The 17,889-nt window shown below is 42.7% G+C and overlaps 1 protein-coding gene across 5 annotated transcripts in view; it reads right to left on the reverse strand.

The window, feature by feature from the left end:
• riox2 (ribosomal oxygenase 2) overlaps positions 1 to 17,889 on the reverse strand; it is a 130,053-nt gene that overhangs the window by 53,962 nt on the left and 58,202 nt on the right. For 3 of the 5 annotated variants that reach the window (XM_049591555.1, XM_049591554.1, XM_049591558.1), the window contains exon 4: positions 6,738 to 6,866. The exons of the other annotated variants lie outside the window; for them this stretch is intronic. In XM_049591555.1, coding sequence (XP_049447512.1) covers positions 6,738 to 6,866 — 129 coding nt within the window. The remainder of the gene's footprint in view (positions 1 to 6,737; positions 6,867 to 17,889) is intronic. 5 annotated transcript variants of the gene reach the window in all.

Genomic DNA, 17,889 nt, shown 5'->3' on the forward strand with positions numbered 1-17,889 from the left:
TCTGCTGTCCAGGAGATTAGCATTCATATCCCCAATGACATATATATTGGAGTAGCAATTATCTTGAATTAAAGAGTTGATGAATGCGAGCCTATGTAAATACTCATCCTCATTATCATGGCACTCATAGGGTGTATTAGGGCTGCATGATTCTGGAAAAAATGAGAATCACGATTTTTTGGCTTACAATTGAGATCACGATTCTCTCACAATTTTTTTTCAACATCAAGATATATTGTGCTTATTTCCTGATACAAAAGGGAAAGTAACAAAAATTATAAATAAATAATAAAAAAAAATATCATTAAATGACAAAACCTATGATTGTGCCTGATACAAGAGACACAAGGCACATAAACTCTGATCAGCAGAGAGGGAACACTCCTGTTTTTAGCTTAAATGCAACAGCTGACAGCCTGACACTGACCGTTAAAACAATAAACTTTAGTCTCTTGTCTTCTCTTACAGCTTTTGAACAAGTTTAACAATAATATCAATGTTGAACAACATTTTTCTGAGGTAGGTATTCCAGGCCTGGAATTAAGTCAAAATTAAATGTTTCAACACCATGCATTTGACAGGAGTATTCACCTAACATAGCCCACATATCTTTAATTATATAATTATTTGTATGTCTCTATGTACATTTTTACATAAATCCCCAATATTTTATTTGCCTTTAAAAAAATCCTCTTCCTTCATTTAATTTGACAATGTTTATTGTTTTGTATTATATGTATTAATTCTCTACAGGATCTTGTATGTTCTTTAATGTGTGTTCAATTTATTAAAAGAAAAAAATAAAAACGTTTTGGTGAACCCTGCAGCAAAGTGAGCCCTCTTCCTCAGAGAGGATCTTGGCCTCCCACTTTGTTCCTGGCGGCAGAGCAGAGTGATCCATCTTTCTTCTCAGAGGATCTTTGTCCCATGAGAGCATGCAGTTGTTCTCCGTGTCCGCAGTCTAAACATCTTTCGCTGGCGATTTGACAGTCACTAGAAGCACATTATGACCCTTTGCAGTGTTTCCCATTAATTAATGAAACCATGGCGGCCCGCCATAGCTTAATTTGACCCGCCATAGTTTCTAAATAAAAGATTTAGGCTGCCGAAAGTATTGACTTCTCATGATATATCTCGAACGCCGTAGCGTTTTGTGCCAATGTGCTCAGGCTGTCAGATCCAGCGCTCGACAGTGGGGAGTTTCACTCCACTAAAAATACGTGTGTGCGAACTGTAAAAAATATTTAGGGGCACATCTGCGCATAAAAAAAAAATCAGCTGAAGCAGCCTATATTTTTGTCAATAAAAAAATATGATAATCTAACCACAAATGTTGGAGGAACTCCAGCCGCCTTCCCTCTTCCCTCTTCCACCGTGTGACACGGTTATGGGCGGTTTTCCAAGCCACTGTCGGCACAATGAATATAAGTCCCACTGTCGGCTGGGTAGAAAAAAGTCAAAGGGCTCTAGTTTCCTGGCACAGCGCAGGGTGGCGAACCCCGCGCAGAGCTAGTTTCGAGCAGCGCAACCCAAGGTGCACTCAGTTTGGTAGTTTGGCAGACCGAGGTGCGCTGAGATGGGTGTGGTGGCGCAGCAGGGGGAGGTGTCGACAGATCGCGCTTGGCGCAGTGACAGTTTCGTGCCAAAAGGCTTCGCCAAAGGTGCGCTAAAAGCTCGCCATCTGAAACCAGGTCTACTGTCAGCGCAGGGGGAGCACAGCCGGTGTAAGCTGAAGTTTGGCTGACCGGCAGACAGTATGCACACGTCACCAAAACCTCACAGGCAGGTTTCCAGAATATCAGGCACATTAATAATACAATAAATAGCCACAAAACCACTATTCAATGCAACTATCTGCAATCAGCACATAAATGTATCTCTATATCGACTGTCCCGTCACATCTGATGTCAGATCAAAGGGGATTGGCACGTTTGGCACGCGTAGTGGAAACCCAACCTGATTTGATTAAACAGCTGCAAACTAGAGAGTTCACATCCCTCTCAGCCACAAACAGCCACAGCATCAGATAGGGAGTGTATATTCAGCATCTGTCATCTTAGAAAAGTCAAAAGAAAAGAGACAGAGTGAAACTGCGAGAGAGGAAGAGAGAGCGCGCGCACGAGAGAAACGCAACATTGATTTACAATTGTGGTGACCTCCTCCCAGGCCACAAACATGCAATGATGCAAACATCATCAGCCCGTGGAGGTCTGCTCGCAGTTCCGTATATTCGTACACTGCCAGCAGACCTCCCGGACCAAAACATAAGTTTCCTCCTGGGAGAAGTTTGGCCGTCTGACGCTGCTGCTCTCTTCTGCCATGGTGAATTGAGTAAACTCTCATTACGCCTTCCTGCAGCACATTTAAGGGCGAGGAGAGGGGCTCATTTGATCGGTGTGATGTGTGTAAAACCCACTCCACACCTTCTCTCTTCCCTCTTTCTAACTTGCGCAGGTAGGAGGGACGGAGGTGGGACAGATGAGTAGCTGCGGCAGCGCGCACGTTGTGCCAAACTTGCAACATCCGCCTGGCCACACCCAGTTGGCGAAGCGCAGGTGCGCTGCGCCCCTGCCTCGCCCGGTCTGCGAAACTAGAGCCCAGTACTGCTGCTGGGCAGGGTGGAAATAAGTCCTGCAGAGTTTCAGAGGACCTGGAGAATGTTTTTGGATAGTAATAACATTATATAAGATAATCCCCCCCCCCCCTTGCTGTTTGTCATGTTAATGTTATCGTCGGCAGCCCTGAATAGCTTGTAAAGCTTTAGCATAGTTAGTTAACACATTTTTCATCGGCCCATGTGTTTACTGCTACAGAAAATGAATAAATCTTTGGTTTATTTGCACAACGTCACCTCTCTGCCGTCTTTTATCACGCTTGCTAACACTAATTTAACTTTACCAGCAGATCTGTATGAGGCACAAACTGAGGCCACAGTTAGCAGTGTGTTCCCCCCGTCTCGCTGCTTTTCAATCTGCCGGCCGGTCACATTTACAACCATAAATTCCTTATCATCATGGACAAAGTGTACTGCAATACACCAATCCACACCAAGCCTTATCACATTTATCAATGAGTCCAGCTTCTTGTTCCAGAGAATGGCGACACCCCCAGGTATTCTCCCTCTAACTAACCCCATGGAGAGATCAGTAGTGGATTCCCCTGCCCCTGGAAGTTATCATTAAGACAGTTTAATTTCTCCAAGTCCTGTTTTGCTGAAGAAGTCTCTTGCAAACGTAGCATATCACAAGTGTCTAACAAATTGTCTACAACCACGCGGCAAGCTTGATCCCCTGCGCACTGGCCCATACGCAGGCCACGACAGTTGTACGAGACAATACGCATAGTCACTTATGTTGATAGGTGAGTACCCACTGCACAACTCCAGCCCTGCACGGCTCATAGAACCACCGGACAAGTGCCCCCTTTGGCCAGAGCTCCGGAGTGCACATTTCACCAATTTTGTTGCACTCAGCAGATACTTTAAAAGATGTGGATCTACTGTGTTCAAGAGCAATCTTTTGGCAGCGGACCTGTCGGCCAAGTTTTTCTTTGAGGTACATAGATAAAGTTTCAGAGTCAAGGTCTGGTGAGAACCTAGAGGCGAAGGCACTCACCAGCTTAGACTTTACAGTTTTGATGCCAGTCACGCTTCCAGTCCCCACAACAGGCACCGCGTTGTGTCTCCTTTTCTGCCCTGAGGCAGCAGCTGATGATCCCAACTGAACCGCAGCCCTCCACGGCTCCTGCAGACATCGGCCTTTGAGCTCTCTAACCACCTTGGTCCACTCTGGAGAGCGAGACACAGATGGCAATCCACCCAGACAGCGGCCCACCACAGGCCCTTCTGCATCCATGGCCTTCCGACCCGGCACAGACATCTCTCCCTGCTCTGGAGCTCTCAGAGTCGTGGCCCTCCCTCCGGTGTACGGTTCCGAGGCTCCCTGCGCAGTGGACTCCGGCTCTGTCGCTGCACCAGCCAGGTTAGCCACCTCCACAGCCACACCTGTGCTTGGCCTAGCCGAACCTCCGTCCACAGCCAGCTCAGCGGGTCGCTCCAGTACGCTTACTCTGCAGTTCACGTCCATAGTGATAGCACGGAGCTCTTCATGTATGTCAGCCTGTAGCTGCATTGTTTTCTTCAAAGAGCAGAGTTCAACGTGCATTTTCTAAATTCTCCCAAGCAGACTCGAAATGTCCATGTTAGAAAAGGACACCAGGGGCAGTTCATCTAGATAATGAGAAACAAATCTGGGAATATTCTCCCAGCACTCATTCAACACTTTGAGACAGCTTTTTATGTTGTTGGCGTCTTTCTGTTGCCCTTTATGTGACACATACTGCTGCGATGTTGGGCAGAGTTCAAACAAAACTTTTTTCAAGAATTCAATCCACTCGGAGTCAAAATTGGTTGTAGCCAATAAAACTATTTCGTCCTGGCTTAGAGTCTTAATTTTTACTGCGAGAAAGTTTAGCAATTCATCCTCAACAATAACCTTGCCATCGACAGTTTTATAAATGTCAGGTTATAAGCGAGACCAACCAAACACAAGAGCAGCCTCACCACGCCGTGTATCATCCGCCATCTTTAAACGGGCACTGTGTAGGAATTTCTCCCATCTAGTGTTGAGATCGTATATTGCATTCAAACGGATAGCGCACTCTAGTGCCTCACTGCTTCAAACACATATTACAACAACGGTCGCTGCTGTGTACCAAAAAGCTATGATAACACTGATGAAACCATGTCATCCGATACTTCATGGAGCATTCATTCAGGCTCCTACACAGACACACGCGACGCGAGTTGACAAACCCCCTCCTCACCATGCTGGCTTTGTTTACAATGTAGGACTGCTGGGGCGGGTGTAAATCAAAACAAACCAATCAAGTCTTGTCTTTTGACAACTGACAAGTGGCTCAACCTCACACACCTCGTCCCTCTCCTCGCAACAGTGCTGCTAACCGCTAACAACACTAACAGCGCTAAATGCGGCTAACAGCTGTTAGCAGCGCTGTTAGCTGTGATTCTCCTTCAGCAGCTCTCTCCACCTGGGAAAGGCTACCCCGATGTTGACCCTCGTTTTTTGAAATCGCCGGTCACGTTGCCTTTTTGCCTTTTTTCAAATGCACCGGCACTTGTGACTAGCCTGCTTGCTGTTGCTTTTCGTCACTCTACCTGCAGGCGGAAACTGGAAACCGACAAGTGAAAACACGAAAGGCGATTCCGTATTTCTCAAGTATATCCCTGTACGTACCTGTGTTTTCAAGATGGCGCACGTACATGATGAAACACCAGTCGCAATGTATATGTAAATGAGAATTTCGGAGCTTACGGACATACTTAGATACGCTGATGGAGGTAAATACACATGTGCAAAGACACACTTTTGACTACAAAATTTGTTTGTCTCAAAGAACAACTGAAATTGTTACACGTAGTGCCTTCAATGTGACCATTTGTGTGTCTATAGACACAGTACGTTTAGTATGTTTTATTCATAGTTTCATTGTTAATACACTGAAATGACAAACTTTTTTGGGTATCTGATTACATTATGATTATTCTGAATATTATCTTTACACAGCAGTATCAGTATTTCGTACTACATTGTAAGTCCTACACGTCACAGTGACACAAACGTCCTGTGTGATTCTGTATACTGGCACCATTTCCCTCAGTGGAAACAAGGCTTCTATTTACTTTTATTTCACAGATAAGAACCAATAAATTGTTAAGACAGTAAAGCCTCCACTAAAATAGCATTTGAAGTCTTGTGTGTGATTTATCCTTTAGGGATTTATACTTTGGGATTTATCCAGGTTTCATATGAGAAGACGAAATCTCCACTCATCGCTAGGCTAATTTATACAATGTAAAATGCCATAGGCTGGCACTAATAACATTAGTGCATTAGCATTTTGTATTTGTTTGGAAACGTGTTTAGTACAATACAGTTGTTTTGTCAGTGAACTTTGTGAGTTGTAATGGAGCCAAATTGTGTGCCATTGTTAAATGTCACTGTTGTCCCTGTTTTTATATGAGAAGAGGAAAAGACCGCTAGTTGCTAGGCTAATTTATGCAATGTAAAATGCCATAGACTTGTGCTAATAACGTTAGCATGTTGTATTTGTGGGGAAAATTGGATTAACACAAGTGTTTGTCTGTGAATGCTGCGAGTTATAAGTGAAGCCAATTTGTGTACTTGTGTTTGAAATTTCCTCTATTAAGCCATATTTAATGTGTGTTTTGACTTCACTAAACTTTACAGCACTTCCCAGGAACCTCCGCCACCGACTAGTGTTTTAGAGGTGTAACTGCAGTGACACAGACACACCACCGCACAAGTAAAAATGCTCACAATACTGTAGGTGACGTGCTTGACTATGTGTGTAGGGTCTACGCACAACCATAAATCCCCTTTTACACATATTTATTTTATCCTCCGTTTATCTGTATTAATTTTTGTCATTTATATTCTTCGTACATACTTGTTTATCTTTGAGATATGTTGTTCTGTCACCTGTGCTGTGTCATTTGTCAAATTTTTTGTACTTATTCACTTTGACAGTTAAAAAAATAAAACAGTTTGTCTATTTACAGAAGTCGGCATGTTGGCCAATAAGGATATTTCCTTATAAGGCTAATATCGATACAGATGACGCGTCAATATTATCGTGTATCCCTAGTTGAATTTATTGGTCAGTGTATGTACACAGTATAGTTTGGGTGCTGTACCTTCAGTACGATATCATGGGTTGGGCTGCCAATCCTCTCCTCTGACTCCACGCTGTACTCTGCTGCCAGCGGAACAGTGGGACTATAGAGACGCCAATGTTTCTGTCCCTCCAGCTGCAGGATAAATACCTGAGAAAAAAGCACCCCATCAACACAAGGAAAAATGCATGCTCTATCTCACACAGGCTCTGCCCTCTACTGGCCTCTAGGGATAATACTCTCCTCCAATCACAAGCACACATTCACCCACTAAAATTTGCATAAGTGTAGCCAGCAAATCAGGATGTGCCTTCTCTAATCTGTCCAAACCCCACAGTATGTAAGGGAGTACCACAGTGCAGTTCGTTTGGCCTATACAACAATGGCCAAAATGATCATCACAATTACTTCAATCAATATTGAGATCATGGTTATTTATCATGATTACTTTTTGTTTTTTGGGACAAAATATTTTAATTGTGCTTTCAAATTTAAATAAACAGCACTTCTTTCACTTCCATGTTCTGCTACATTCCTGCTAATCGTAAGAATCACTCTTAGGTCTTCAAGTGCAATTTCTTTTAGTACAGTTACAGCCAAAATACTAAATAAATCCTAAAAAAGCCATTAAAAACTTAAAATTGATTGGTTCCATAAAAATACATAAGAAATTTTGAGTATTGGGTCATTTTGGTACCAGTGATGAAGGTCGTTCTTTTTATAAAAAAACACAATTTTTGTTGCCAAGCTTCGTGTCTACATAAAGCCAGCACATTTGAAAGTTCTTCAGACACAAAAATGGCTAAGACAAGGAACCTAACGCAGGAAACACGCCTGAAGATCAAGATTCTCAGCCAGGAAGGGTACAGCTGCCGCCAGATAGCCAGAAAGTGCAGATGCAGTCCTTCAGCAGTTGGATACACTCTGCAGAAATACAGACGAACCAAGCTTTATCTTCCTCCTACTAATGTGAGGGTACGCAGAAGGCCAGGCGAAGCATTATCTCCAGCATGTACAGTACCTACTGTCAAGCATGGTGGAGGCAGTATCATGGTTTGGGGATGCATGAGTGCTGCTGGTGTTGGTCATCTCACTGTCTGTGATGGCACATTGAACTCTACCAAGTATTGTACCATTCTCAAAACCCACATGCTCCCTTCTGCGCGTGCACTGTTCCGTCGAGGTAAAAACTGGATGTTTCAACAAGATAATGCCCCTTGCCACACATCCAAGGCCAGTAGAGCTTGGCTGCAGGAGCACAGTATCCAGGTCTTAGAGTGGCCAGCTCAATCCCTGGACATGAGCCCCATTGAAAATCTGTGGTGGATTATCAAAAGGTCTGTTTCAAAGCATAAACCAAAGAATTTAGAAGAATTAAAAGCAGTAATTCAAGAATGGGACAAGATTACCCCTCAACAGTGTGAAAGGCTTGTGGGGAACATGCCAGCCAGGATTAGAGCTCTACTACGTGCCAATGGCAGGACTACTAAATATTAATTTGATGATGTGATGGTTTATTTATTTTTTGTTCAGTTTTGAACACATTCTCTGTTATTTGTTGACTTTGTTACCGACAATGTTGATAACTGACATGTTGAAACTGTCAAAAATTTAGTTTTGTTAGTTTTTCTTGTAAACAATAAACAAAACAATATAATTTGTATTTGTTTGTATCTGTCTAATGCAGCCACACCTTTTGAAACACAAAAAAGATTTTTCCACAAATATTTCATGATAATATTTGAGATTGTGTAAAATTTTAAGGGTGTTTGAAAACTTTTTTCCCACCACTGTATATTTATGAAAGCAATAGTTGATATTTGCTAATAATCAACCAAGTAAATTACACATTGTAACTTTAAGGCTGGGCAGTATATCAGTTTTTTACAATATATATCAATGTATTTTCAAGCAAGATATACATTTAGACAATACCATCAATATCGATATAAGGTCAAGTTGCGCCACATAACGCATACCAGTGTTCATCTCTTCTCTCTCACACTCTGCACAGCTCCGCCCCACTCCCTCACTCACTCAACAGTTCTCCATCAACACTCAGAGACACAGAGCTGCTACTCTGTTTAATCTGTCTGTTCATTAGTCTATGGTGTGACATCGGCCTGTATGTTGCAGGAGCTATGCTAAATCAGTCTGTGGGATGAATGAAGTTACCGCAATAGCATACGTACAATACTGTGGGCCTTGTCCTCTGTAACTTTTAGCTGCGTCCAGTCAAGCCATGTTGTGCCGATTTGTGTTTCCGTTATCAGTTTAGACGTCCAGTGCCACACCGAGCTGCGCACCTACTGCTTCTCCGGAGTAGGTCCAAAACCCGGGCCGCCCACAGTCAAGCAGGCAGCCGTGGTGTCTCGCCGACCGCAGTGGACCCAGTTTCTCCCCCTTAAATAAGCCGTGTGATGTGAGACTCTACTCACCTCTGTCTGCAGGAGACCAGAGAGAAAGGCATTTTAAAAGTCTCTGTGTTCAGTACTTTTGTAGCTTCTAACGGAATCTCTGTGGTTTGCAGTTTCTCTCCTGCGTCCTGTTTTTACTTTACATATCTGCTTTATTTTTACTGTTTAATGTAATGAAGGCGTGTGAAGTTTCTGCTCGAAAACTCAACATTTCCTTATTTTGCTACTTCACAATAAACGTTTTTACATAGGCTTACTAAATACGGGGGACTTTTATTTTCAAGACTATATGTAAATTAAAATATGTTTATTACCAAATTAGCAAAACTTGCTTAGAGGCTTTTCTTCAATTTACATAAGTGTAATAATAAGGCAGGGAGGAAGGAATATATTGTGTATCGCCATTCAGCCTGAAAATACCAAAATATGAATTTCTGTCCGTATCTCCCCAATCTGGAAATCCATCGGTTAAAAAAAAAAAAAATAAATAAAAAAAAGTTTTTCGACTAATCGGAAGTGCAGGGGCATCACGCCCTTCCGGCGGTGCCCCCAGGGAATCGCCGTGTTGTTTACAAATACTTCGGGTAGAAAACCAGCAGAGTTTAGCTATATATGACATTTTTTCACATCACTGTATCACCGTGTAGACTAATCTGATGTTTGTTAAGTCTATCAACACAATGACTGAACCAACGTTACTATTTCTGTGTGCACGTAATTAATATGGTTATCGTAGATTAGCTGGGTTAACCGTTAGCTGTTAACGTTAGCCGTTAGCGTTGTCTATAACCATAGACTATAAAAGTAAGGTAATAACTCAATAAACAGTCTGTGAATAAAATATTTTTTCCAGCGAATATCTTCGTTACAACATGAATGATGGGAAATCACGATGTTTAGAAAGCATCAGTGGCTGCAGCGGAAAGGGACAGCTAACAGCAGCAGCAAAGCTAACATCAGGATGTCATCTGTTAAAAGCCTCCCGTTGTCGGATACGACATGAAACTACTCCAGTTAGCTCAATCATGTTTAACTCAGACATCCGCTGGAATTTTTTTTTTTTTTCACGTTCATGAGACGGCATTACTGGAGCAGTCGCAATGGACGCGGAGCTTGCTGTTTCTGTAGGTACACATTTCCTGGGCACACCTGCACATCTCTACCGCGCCCCCTCCATTGTGATTGGCTAAAGCGCAGCATCGTTCAAACTCAAAGCCCCCCCCCCCCCCCCTTGTCATCTTTCACACAGGGCTGAAATCTACAATGTAGATTGCAGAATCTGTCTTGAGAGATTAATATCTCCCAAGTTCTTCTTCACCTGAAGTCACTGCATCTCCTATGGATAAGTATCCACTGCATATATTTTATTACCGTGGTAATAGTACCATGATGCTCTGCAGCGACACTGTTATAAATGTCTGAGTTGATGCTGGACAAGGACAGGGATTAAAAGTACCGTAACATTAGCAACATAATTCTTCTTAGCCTTCATGCATTCACTGTACTGCAGATTGTGGTGTTTTTTAAGTGGATTTACAAGTTAGTTGTGTTGCTTTGTAACAGGTAAATTTCATGCACCGTTATATGATTTGATCACTCCTATGTCCAAGAAAAAGATGATGATGGCTGATGATGGGTGATTTTTGTTTTGACTGAAAAGTCTGCGTCTGTTTTTTTGGTTTACTCACTCTTTATCCTTTATTTATTTATTTATTTTTTGCACTTTTGGACAGATGTCCTACATAAATAGACTAGATGTAAAATAACCAAAAATACATTGGTGTGTGGGTATCTCCTCTGCTATCCTTTCTGACTTTTGTTTTCCCCATCTAAAGCAGCAATATTCAGGAAACTTTCTTATATACATATACACACACACACACACACACACACACATACACACACACACACACACACACACACACACACAGAGACCTGCCAACCTTGAAGAAAGGTTATGAGTACCACCTTACCAGACACTCGTGCGTGGTCATGAACATATGTGGACATGGCGGCACTTTTTTTTTTTTTTTTTTACCATAAAAGTCAATATGTACACGTGGCAAACAGAAGAAACAAGCGTACGTTTACATATTCATATCTATAGGCCTAAGCCCCACATACGTCCATAGACGCCCAATATTTGTCTTATGGCGCAGATCAAGGTCAATTTCATCAATCTGATGGTAGTATTGATCATCTGCGGTCTGAGCTGATGGTGAGGAGCTAATAAGAGCTAACTGCTAACAGACAGAAGCTAACTGCTATGAGACTGTAGTTATCTGTTTACAGACAGAAGCTAACTGCTAAGATAGAAGCTAGCTCTAATAGACACAAGCTAAAGTTAACTGTTTACAGACAGAAGCTCTCAAAGCTTTCAATTTTTGCATTTCTTATGTCATTTTACCTGTCAGCGTTGTTTGAATTGATAGAGTCATCACTGAGGACTACCCAGAGGTGTGGGCGAAGAGGGTTTATCTATCTTGATGGTGAGGGCGACAGTGTACTGTCTAACTGGATGGAACTGAATCAAGCGCATCTTTCTTAGTCAGCCGTGGATGGGAGGGCGGAGGGAGGGCAATTTGCAGCAATCTGATTGGCCAAAATCTTTTCGTTCCGCCTACGCGCCTATATTCACCGGGTATCAACTTGAGTGACATCTTGCATAGACAAATACAATGAAACCAGCGAAATGCGCGATCGAGTGATATGCGTACTTTTAGAGCATCAAATCGTACCAGCGTACTTTGATGTCAAAATGCGTGCCTGGTACGCAAAATACATACAGGTTGGCAGGTCTGCAATGACCACACTGTCTGGGTGTGCCATGAGCTGTTTGCTGGTGCTATCATGTAGCTTATCCAGAGCTAAGTTAGCCTTAGCTTGCGGGGGGGATGTAAACTGCCATGATTATTATGGTTGGAAGTTCCCTTGGCAAAAAGAAAAGTCAGGGCAGCAGTGTCTCTCCACCATATCCACAGCTGTACACCATTTTCTGTTCATGAAAATACATAGTCCTCCCCCATGGCTCTTACCGGAGTCTCTCGTGCAGTCAGCTCTGTAAACAGAAAGGCCCGCTAGCTGGATGGCTGTGTCCAGTATGTTGTCATTGAGCCAGGTCTCTGTGATGATGGTCGCGCAGTAGGGCATGATTTTCACTCTGATTTCATCCATCTTGTTGACAAGTGATCTGCCGTTTGTGAGGAAGAGGCTTGGTAGTGCTGGTTTGTACAGGTTAGCCTTTAGCCTAGCCCACAGGCCTGTCCGCTTCTGCCTCCTCTGTCTCCACCGCCGTCGTTGCCTCCTCACTAGTGGGGTAACTAGTCCGGGAGTCGCCGGGGAACAGAGAATCTCTGGTGGTAGCGAAGTTGTATCAGCTACACAGGCTTTATGATATTCAAGCTTGACTGTCATGACATGCCAGCTTCATTTAAAGCATAGCTGCAAATTGAAGGAACAATAGATGTAAAAACACACAGAGACAATACATCTGTGATCAGTTCCGTAATTTAATTTTAACAATTTTTTCAATCTTTTCCTCTTTTCGAATTTCTCATTTTATTTTATGGAAGTGATCCGTGTAAGTGCACTTGTTCTTTAAACTCAATAAAAAAATAAAAGCTAACAATATAAAAGATGCCTGGTACAAGCGTTACAGGCCTATCAATTTGTAGAACAAGTTTGTAGAACAGTTTTGAACAGTTAGAACAAGAGGCTGCACTGCAACGTGCAAATCACTCCTTGCAGCTGCTTGCGCTTTTCCTCTCCTGGCGGCTGCAACTTGCGCTCTCTTCATCTACTTCATTGCCACTGCTGTACACAATTTAAAAACTACAACACCCATAATTCATGTAAAAACTGCTGCAGCCAATGTGCAGCCGGCGGGAGCTGCAGGATGACTCAACCACCATGATCTGTTTCTACTACTCCAGACTCTGCTCTAGTGTAATTTTCGGGACAATCAGGGCAAGATTCGGGATTTGTGGGAGCTGCAGCTGCTCGGGACTGTCACGAATTTTTCGGGACGTCTGGTCACCCTAGCTGCAACACAAGCCCAAAGCATGATCGATCCACATCCATGTTTAACAGTTGGACAAGTGTCCATTTTATGAAATTCTGCACCATTTTTTTTCAAAACATACCTTTGCCCATTGCATCCAAAAAGTTCTATTATAACTTCATTAGTCTACAGGACTTGCTTACAAAAAGCTTCAGGCTTGTGTAGATGTTCCTTTGTAAACTTCTGACGTTGCATTTTGTGGTGAGGACACAGGAAAGGCTTTCTTCTGATGACCCTTCCATGAAGGTCACATTTGTACAGGTGTCGCTGCACAGTATAACAGTGCACCACCACTCCAGAGTCTGATATCTTCCTGTAGGTCTTTTGCAGTCAAACAGGAGTTTTGATTTGCCTTTCTAACAATCCTACGAGCAGCTCTCTCGACATGTTTTCTTTGTCTTCCAGACCTCAACTTGACTTTCACAGTTTAACTGCCATTTCTTGATGACATAATGCACTGAGGAAACAGCTACCTGAAAACACTTCGCTATCTTTTTTCAGCCTTCTCCTGCTTTGTGGACATAGATTATTTTAGATTTCAGAGTGCTAGGCAGCTGTTTAGAGAAGCCCATGGCTGCTGATTGATGGGACAAGGTTTCAGGAGTCAGAGTATTTATAAAGTTTTCAAATTCGCATCACCTGGCCTTTCCTAATGATGATTGTGAACAAGCCATAGCCCTAACAAGCTAATTAAGGTCTGAGACCCTGTTAAAAGTTGTCTGAGAGGTCAAATATTTTGGGGTACCTGAACTTTTGCATGATGCTCCTTTCCTTTTTTTAACTCTTAAACTGTACAAAACAAAAATAATACACTGACCTTGCTTAAAATGTTGAAAAACATGTTTCATCCTTAACTTCAGGCCTTTTGGAAATCAGTTCATCTCCTACTTACTCAACTATTCACCGTAAACGAAATATTGACCAGGGGTGCCCAAATTTTTGCATGACACTGTAGAGGCTCTGATATACATAAAACAAACGCACAAGTGTCTCTCCCTCCTGATCTCCACAGGAGATGAGAGAATTAAACACAATGAGACACCATCAGCTGTTGGTGGTGATGCGTTCACAGCCCTTACCAGCCTTACCAAGGCTTGGAACGTTGCTTATCAGCCTCCCATCAGTCAGCCTTTCATTTCAGAGTATCTGGCAACTGGGAGGGCTGAGACATGACAAGGGTTATACAGTTACATCCTTTTGTCTTTCACCCTATGCAGGCAACAGGGAGGCAAAATTTCAACTGCTCTGCCCAGTTTTTACGTTGGTCCTTCATGTAAAATGTATGACTCGTGTTTGTGTGCTTTTGGGATAGTGTGACCAATAAGGCCCTATCCCAGAAACGCCCTGCCCCTGCCCTACAGGAAGCAGTAAAGGGCCCTCCCGCTGTGGTCTGCACACACGGTACATATGGTGTGGCAATGTCTGAGGCCTTGTTAGGTGTGGCAAGTGTTGAAGACATACACACAGACAAAATTGTTGGTACCATTCTGTTAAAGAAAGAAAAACCCACAATGGTCACTTAAATAACTTCAAACTGACAAAAGTAATAATAAATAAAAATTTACTGAAAATTAACTGATGAAAATCAGATATTGCTTTAGAATTGTGGTTCAACAGAATAATTTTAAAAAACAAACTAATGAAACTGGCCTGGACAAAAATGATGGTACCCCTAGAGAAGGTTGAAAATAATTTGACCATAGGGACATGTTAAACTAAGGTGTGTCCTTTAATTAGCATCACAGGTGTCTTCGAACTTGTAATCAGTTAGTCTGCCTATTTAAACGGTGAAAAGTAGTCACTGTGCTGTTTGGTATCATGGTGTGTACCTCACTGAACATGGACCACAGAAAGCTAAGGAGAGAGTTGTCGCAGGAGATTAGAAAGAAAATTATAGACAAGCATGTTAAAGGTAGAGGCTATAAGACCATCTCCACCATTATTTTGATCAAAATTGATATCACGATTACGCAAATGATTATGCGGCGTACGCGATGACTTATATTGTTTACACAACGGCATGTCATTTCTGTCTCTACATGCGCGTTTAACATTCTCCTCTGCTCTCTGTATCACACACGGCGGAGTTCGGCCCTGATGCACACACGCGCACACACACACACACACACACACACACACACACAGACAGACAGACAGACAGACAGACAGACAAACACACCTCTCTCGCTCTCCCTCTGCCATTTTCCGCACTCTGTTTTTGAAATCTTCCGCGATCACCTGCCCCTCGCATTACTTGTAGTTCACCTACTTGACTGGCTCGTGGCGTGAAAAGAGGAGAGGAGGGGAGGGGGAGGTATTGCGCATGCATGGCTTCCGGGTGCATTTGATTTGCAACACAAGACAACGAGAGTAAACTGACAAGTCGTTGTTTGAGCCAAAGTGGACTGAATGGGAGACGACCGAGGAGGACACCACTGTTGAAAGCAAATCATAAAAAAGCAAGACTGGAATTTGCCAAAATGCATATTGACAAACCACAAAGCTTCTGGGAGAATGTCCTTTGGACAGATGAGACAAAACTGGAGCTTCTTGGCAAGTTGCATTAGCTCTATGTTCGCAGTTACAAAAATGAAGCATACAAAGAAAAGAACACTGTACCAACTGTGAAACATGGAGGAGGCTCAGTAATGTTCTGGGGCTGCTTTGCTGCATCTGGCACAGGGTGTCTTGAATCTGTGCAGGGTACAATGAAATCTCAAGACTATCAAGGCATTCTGGAGCGAAACGTGCTGCCCAGTGTCAGAAAGCTTGGTCTCAGTCGCAGGTCATAGGTCCTCCAACAGGATAATGACCCAAAACACACTGCTAAAAACACCCAAGAATGGCTAAGAACAAAACATTGGACTATTCTGAAGTGGCCTTCTGTGAGCCCTGATCTAAATCCTATTGAACATCTGTGGAGGGAGCTGAAACATTGCTGGAGCAGTTTGCTCATGAGGAGTGGGCCAAAATACTTGTCGGTGCAGACAAGGTGCAGAAGTCTCATTGAGAGTTACAGAAATCGCCTGATGGCAGTGATTGCCTCAAAAGGTTGCGCAACAAAATATTCAAGGGTACCATCATTTTTGTCCAGGCCAGTTTCATTACTTTGTTTTTTAAAAATCAAAAAAGGCGCCCGCACACTGTCTCACTCTTATTTTCATTTTATTTAAGCAACGTTTCAGTCGGTGTGACCTTCATCAGGCATTTCATTACTTTGTGTTTTAAAATTACTCTGTTGAACCACAATTCTAAAACAATGTCTGATTTTCATTAGTTAATTTTCAGTAAATTTTTACTTATTATTATTTTTGTCAGTTTGAAGTTATTTCAGTGACCATTGTGGGTTTTTCTTTCTTTAACAGAAGGGTACCAACAATTTTGTCCACGTGTGTATGTACTGCAGAATCTTTATTTTTCCCGCTCATATGGTTCTATCTCTTGGACATGTCAGGCTCCTTTTCAGGGTCTGTGTTCCCTAGAACAACACAGGATTGGTCAAAAGGGTTGGGTGTATGTCAGCTGTGTTGCACCGGACTCCCCAGTGAAAACGATACACCTTCATGTTCCTGTGCTCTTTGATGACCAGGATGTCTATTGCTTGTCTTTTGACCCTTGCAGGGTTAGATCATAGCTCCATAGAATTCTGTTGCTTACCACCTTGGCACGGGTCCCCTACTTCTTCACTGCTGTGGCCTAGGATATAAAGAAGTAGGCAGGTGAGGGTCAGTGTGGCTAGGTCAGTGTTTTGTCATGATTGGGTGTTCATTCACTGGGCTCCACCCACTGTACCCAAAGAGTCCAATAGAGGGCAGAACAATATTGTAATTCTAGTTCTATTGGCATAAGTGGAGCTCTCTACCATGGAGACCTGTCGCTCCTATGCCACTCGCTGAAAAGGGTGTAGGATGTCAAACAGGGTTTTGATACTCCTTTATATACTGTAGGGTCTGCACACTTTCAGGGAGGCATGTCTTGATTGGCAAGCTACATTTACACAAATTTCAGCAGGTGAATGGATGCTTGTGATTCGAGGAGAGCATCACCCACAGATTCAAGGAGAGGGCTCTGCCCGTGCTAACAGACAGACATGTGTTACAATACTGTAACCTTGGCTACTGAGACCTCAAGTCTGTACCTACTGTCTGCTGATTTTTTTCCATGAACTTTCATCAATGTCAGAGACTGAGATAAAATTGCTGAGGTGGACGTAAAGTATTAACACTCATCAAAGTTCTTCAAATTTAAAACACTATACATTTCGTATAGTTCAAACATGTTTTGATTCTGTAGTGTAAAGTAAATAAGTACATGTACTATAATACTGTACGACCAGCCAAAAACAGCTCGTTACTCCATGTTTCACTTCCACTTGCACAGAGCTCAACTACCTGAACCCAGGTTTATGTCTTGTTAGTTGCAACAATGTGTAAATGAACTACAACTAGTCATACCGTCTCTGCGAGGCAGGACATCTTAACTCAAGCTCTTGTCCTGTGTACTCCTTCGCTGGTGGAACAAGTTACTGAACTCGAGTCAGTTAGCAGAGTCTTAAAAAAAATCACCTAGACTGACCTTTTCAGAGAGTATTTAGGGGCCATGTCCACCAAAGCATTTTTGCTGAGGCTGGCATATTTTTATAATGCTCTGTAATGGGAGCATCGCGTATTTCCACTGTGCTACAAACTGTGCTGAG

Source organism: Epinephelus fuscoguttatus, linkage group LG12 (assembly GCF_011397635.1).
Source record: "Epinephelus fuscoguttatus linkage group LG12, E.fuscoguttatus.final_Chr_v1".
Classification (NCBI taxonomy): Eukaryota; Metazoa; Chordata; class Actinopteri; order Perciformes; family Serranidae; genus Epinephelus; species Epinephelus fuscoguttatus.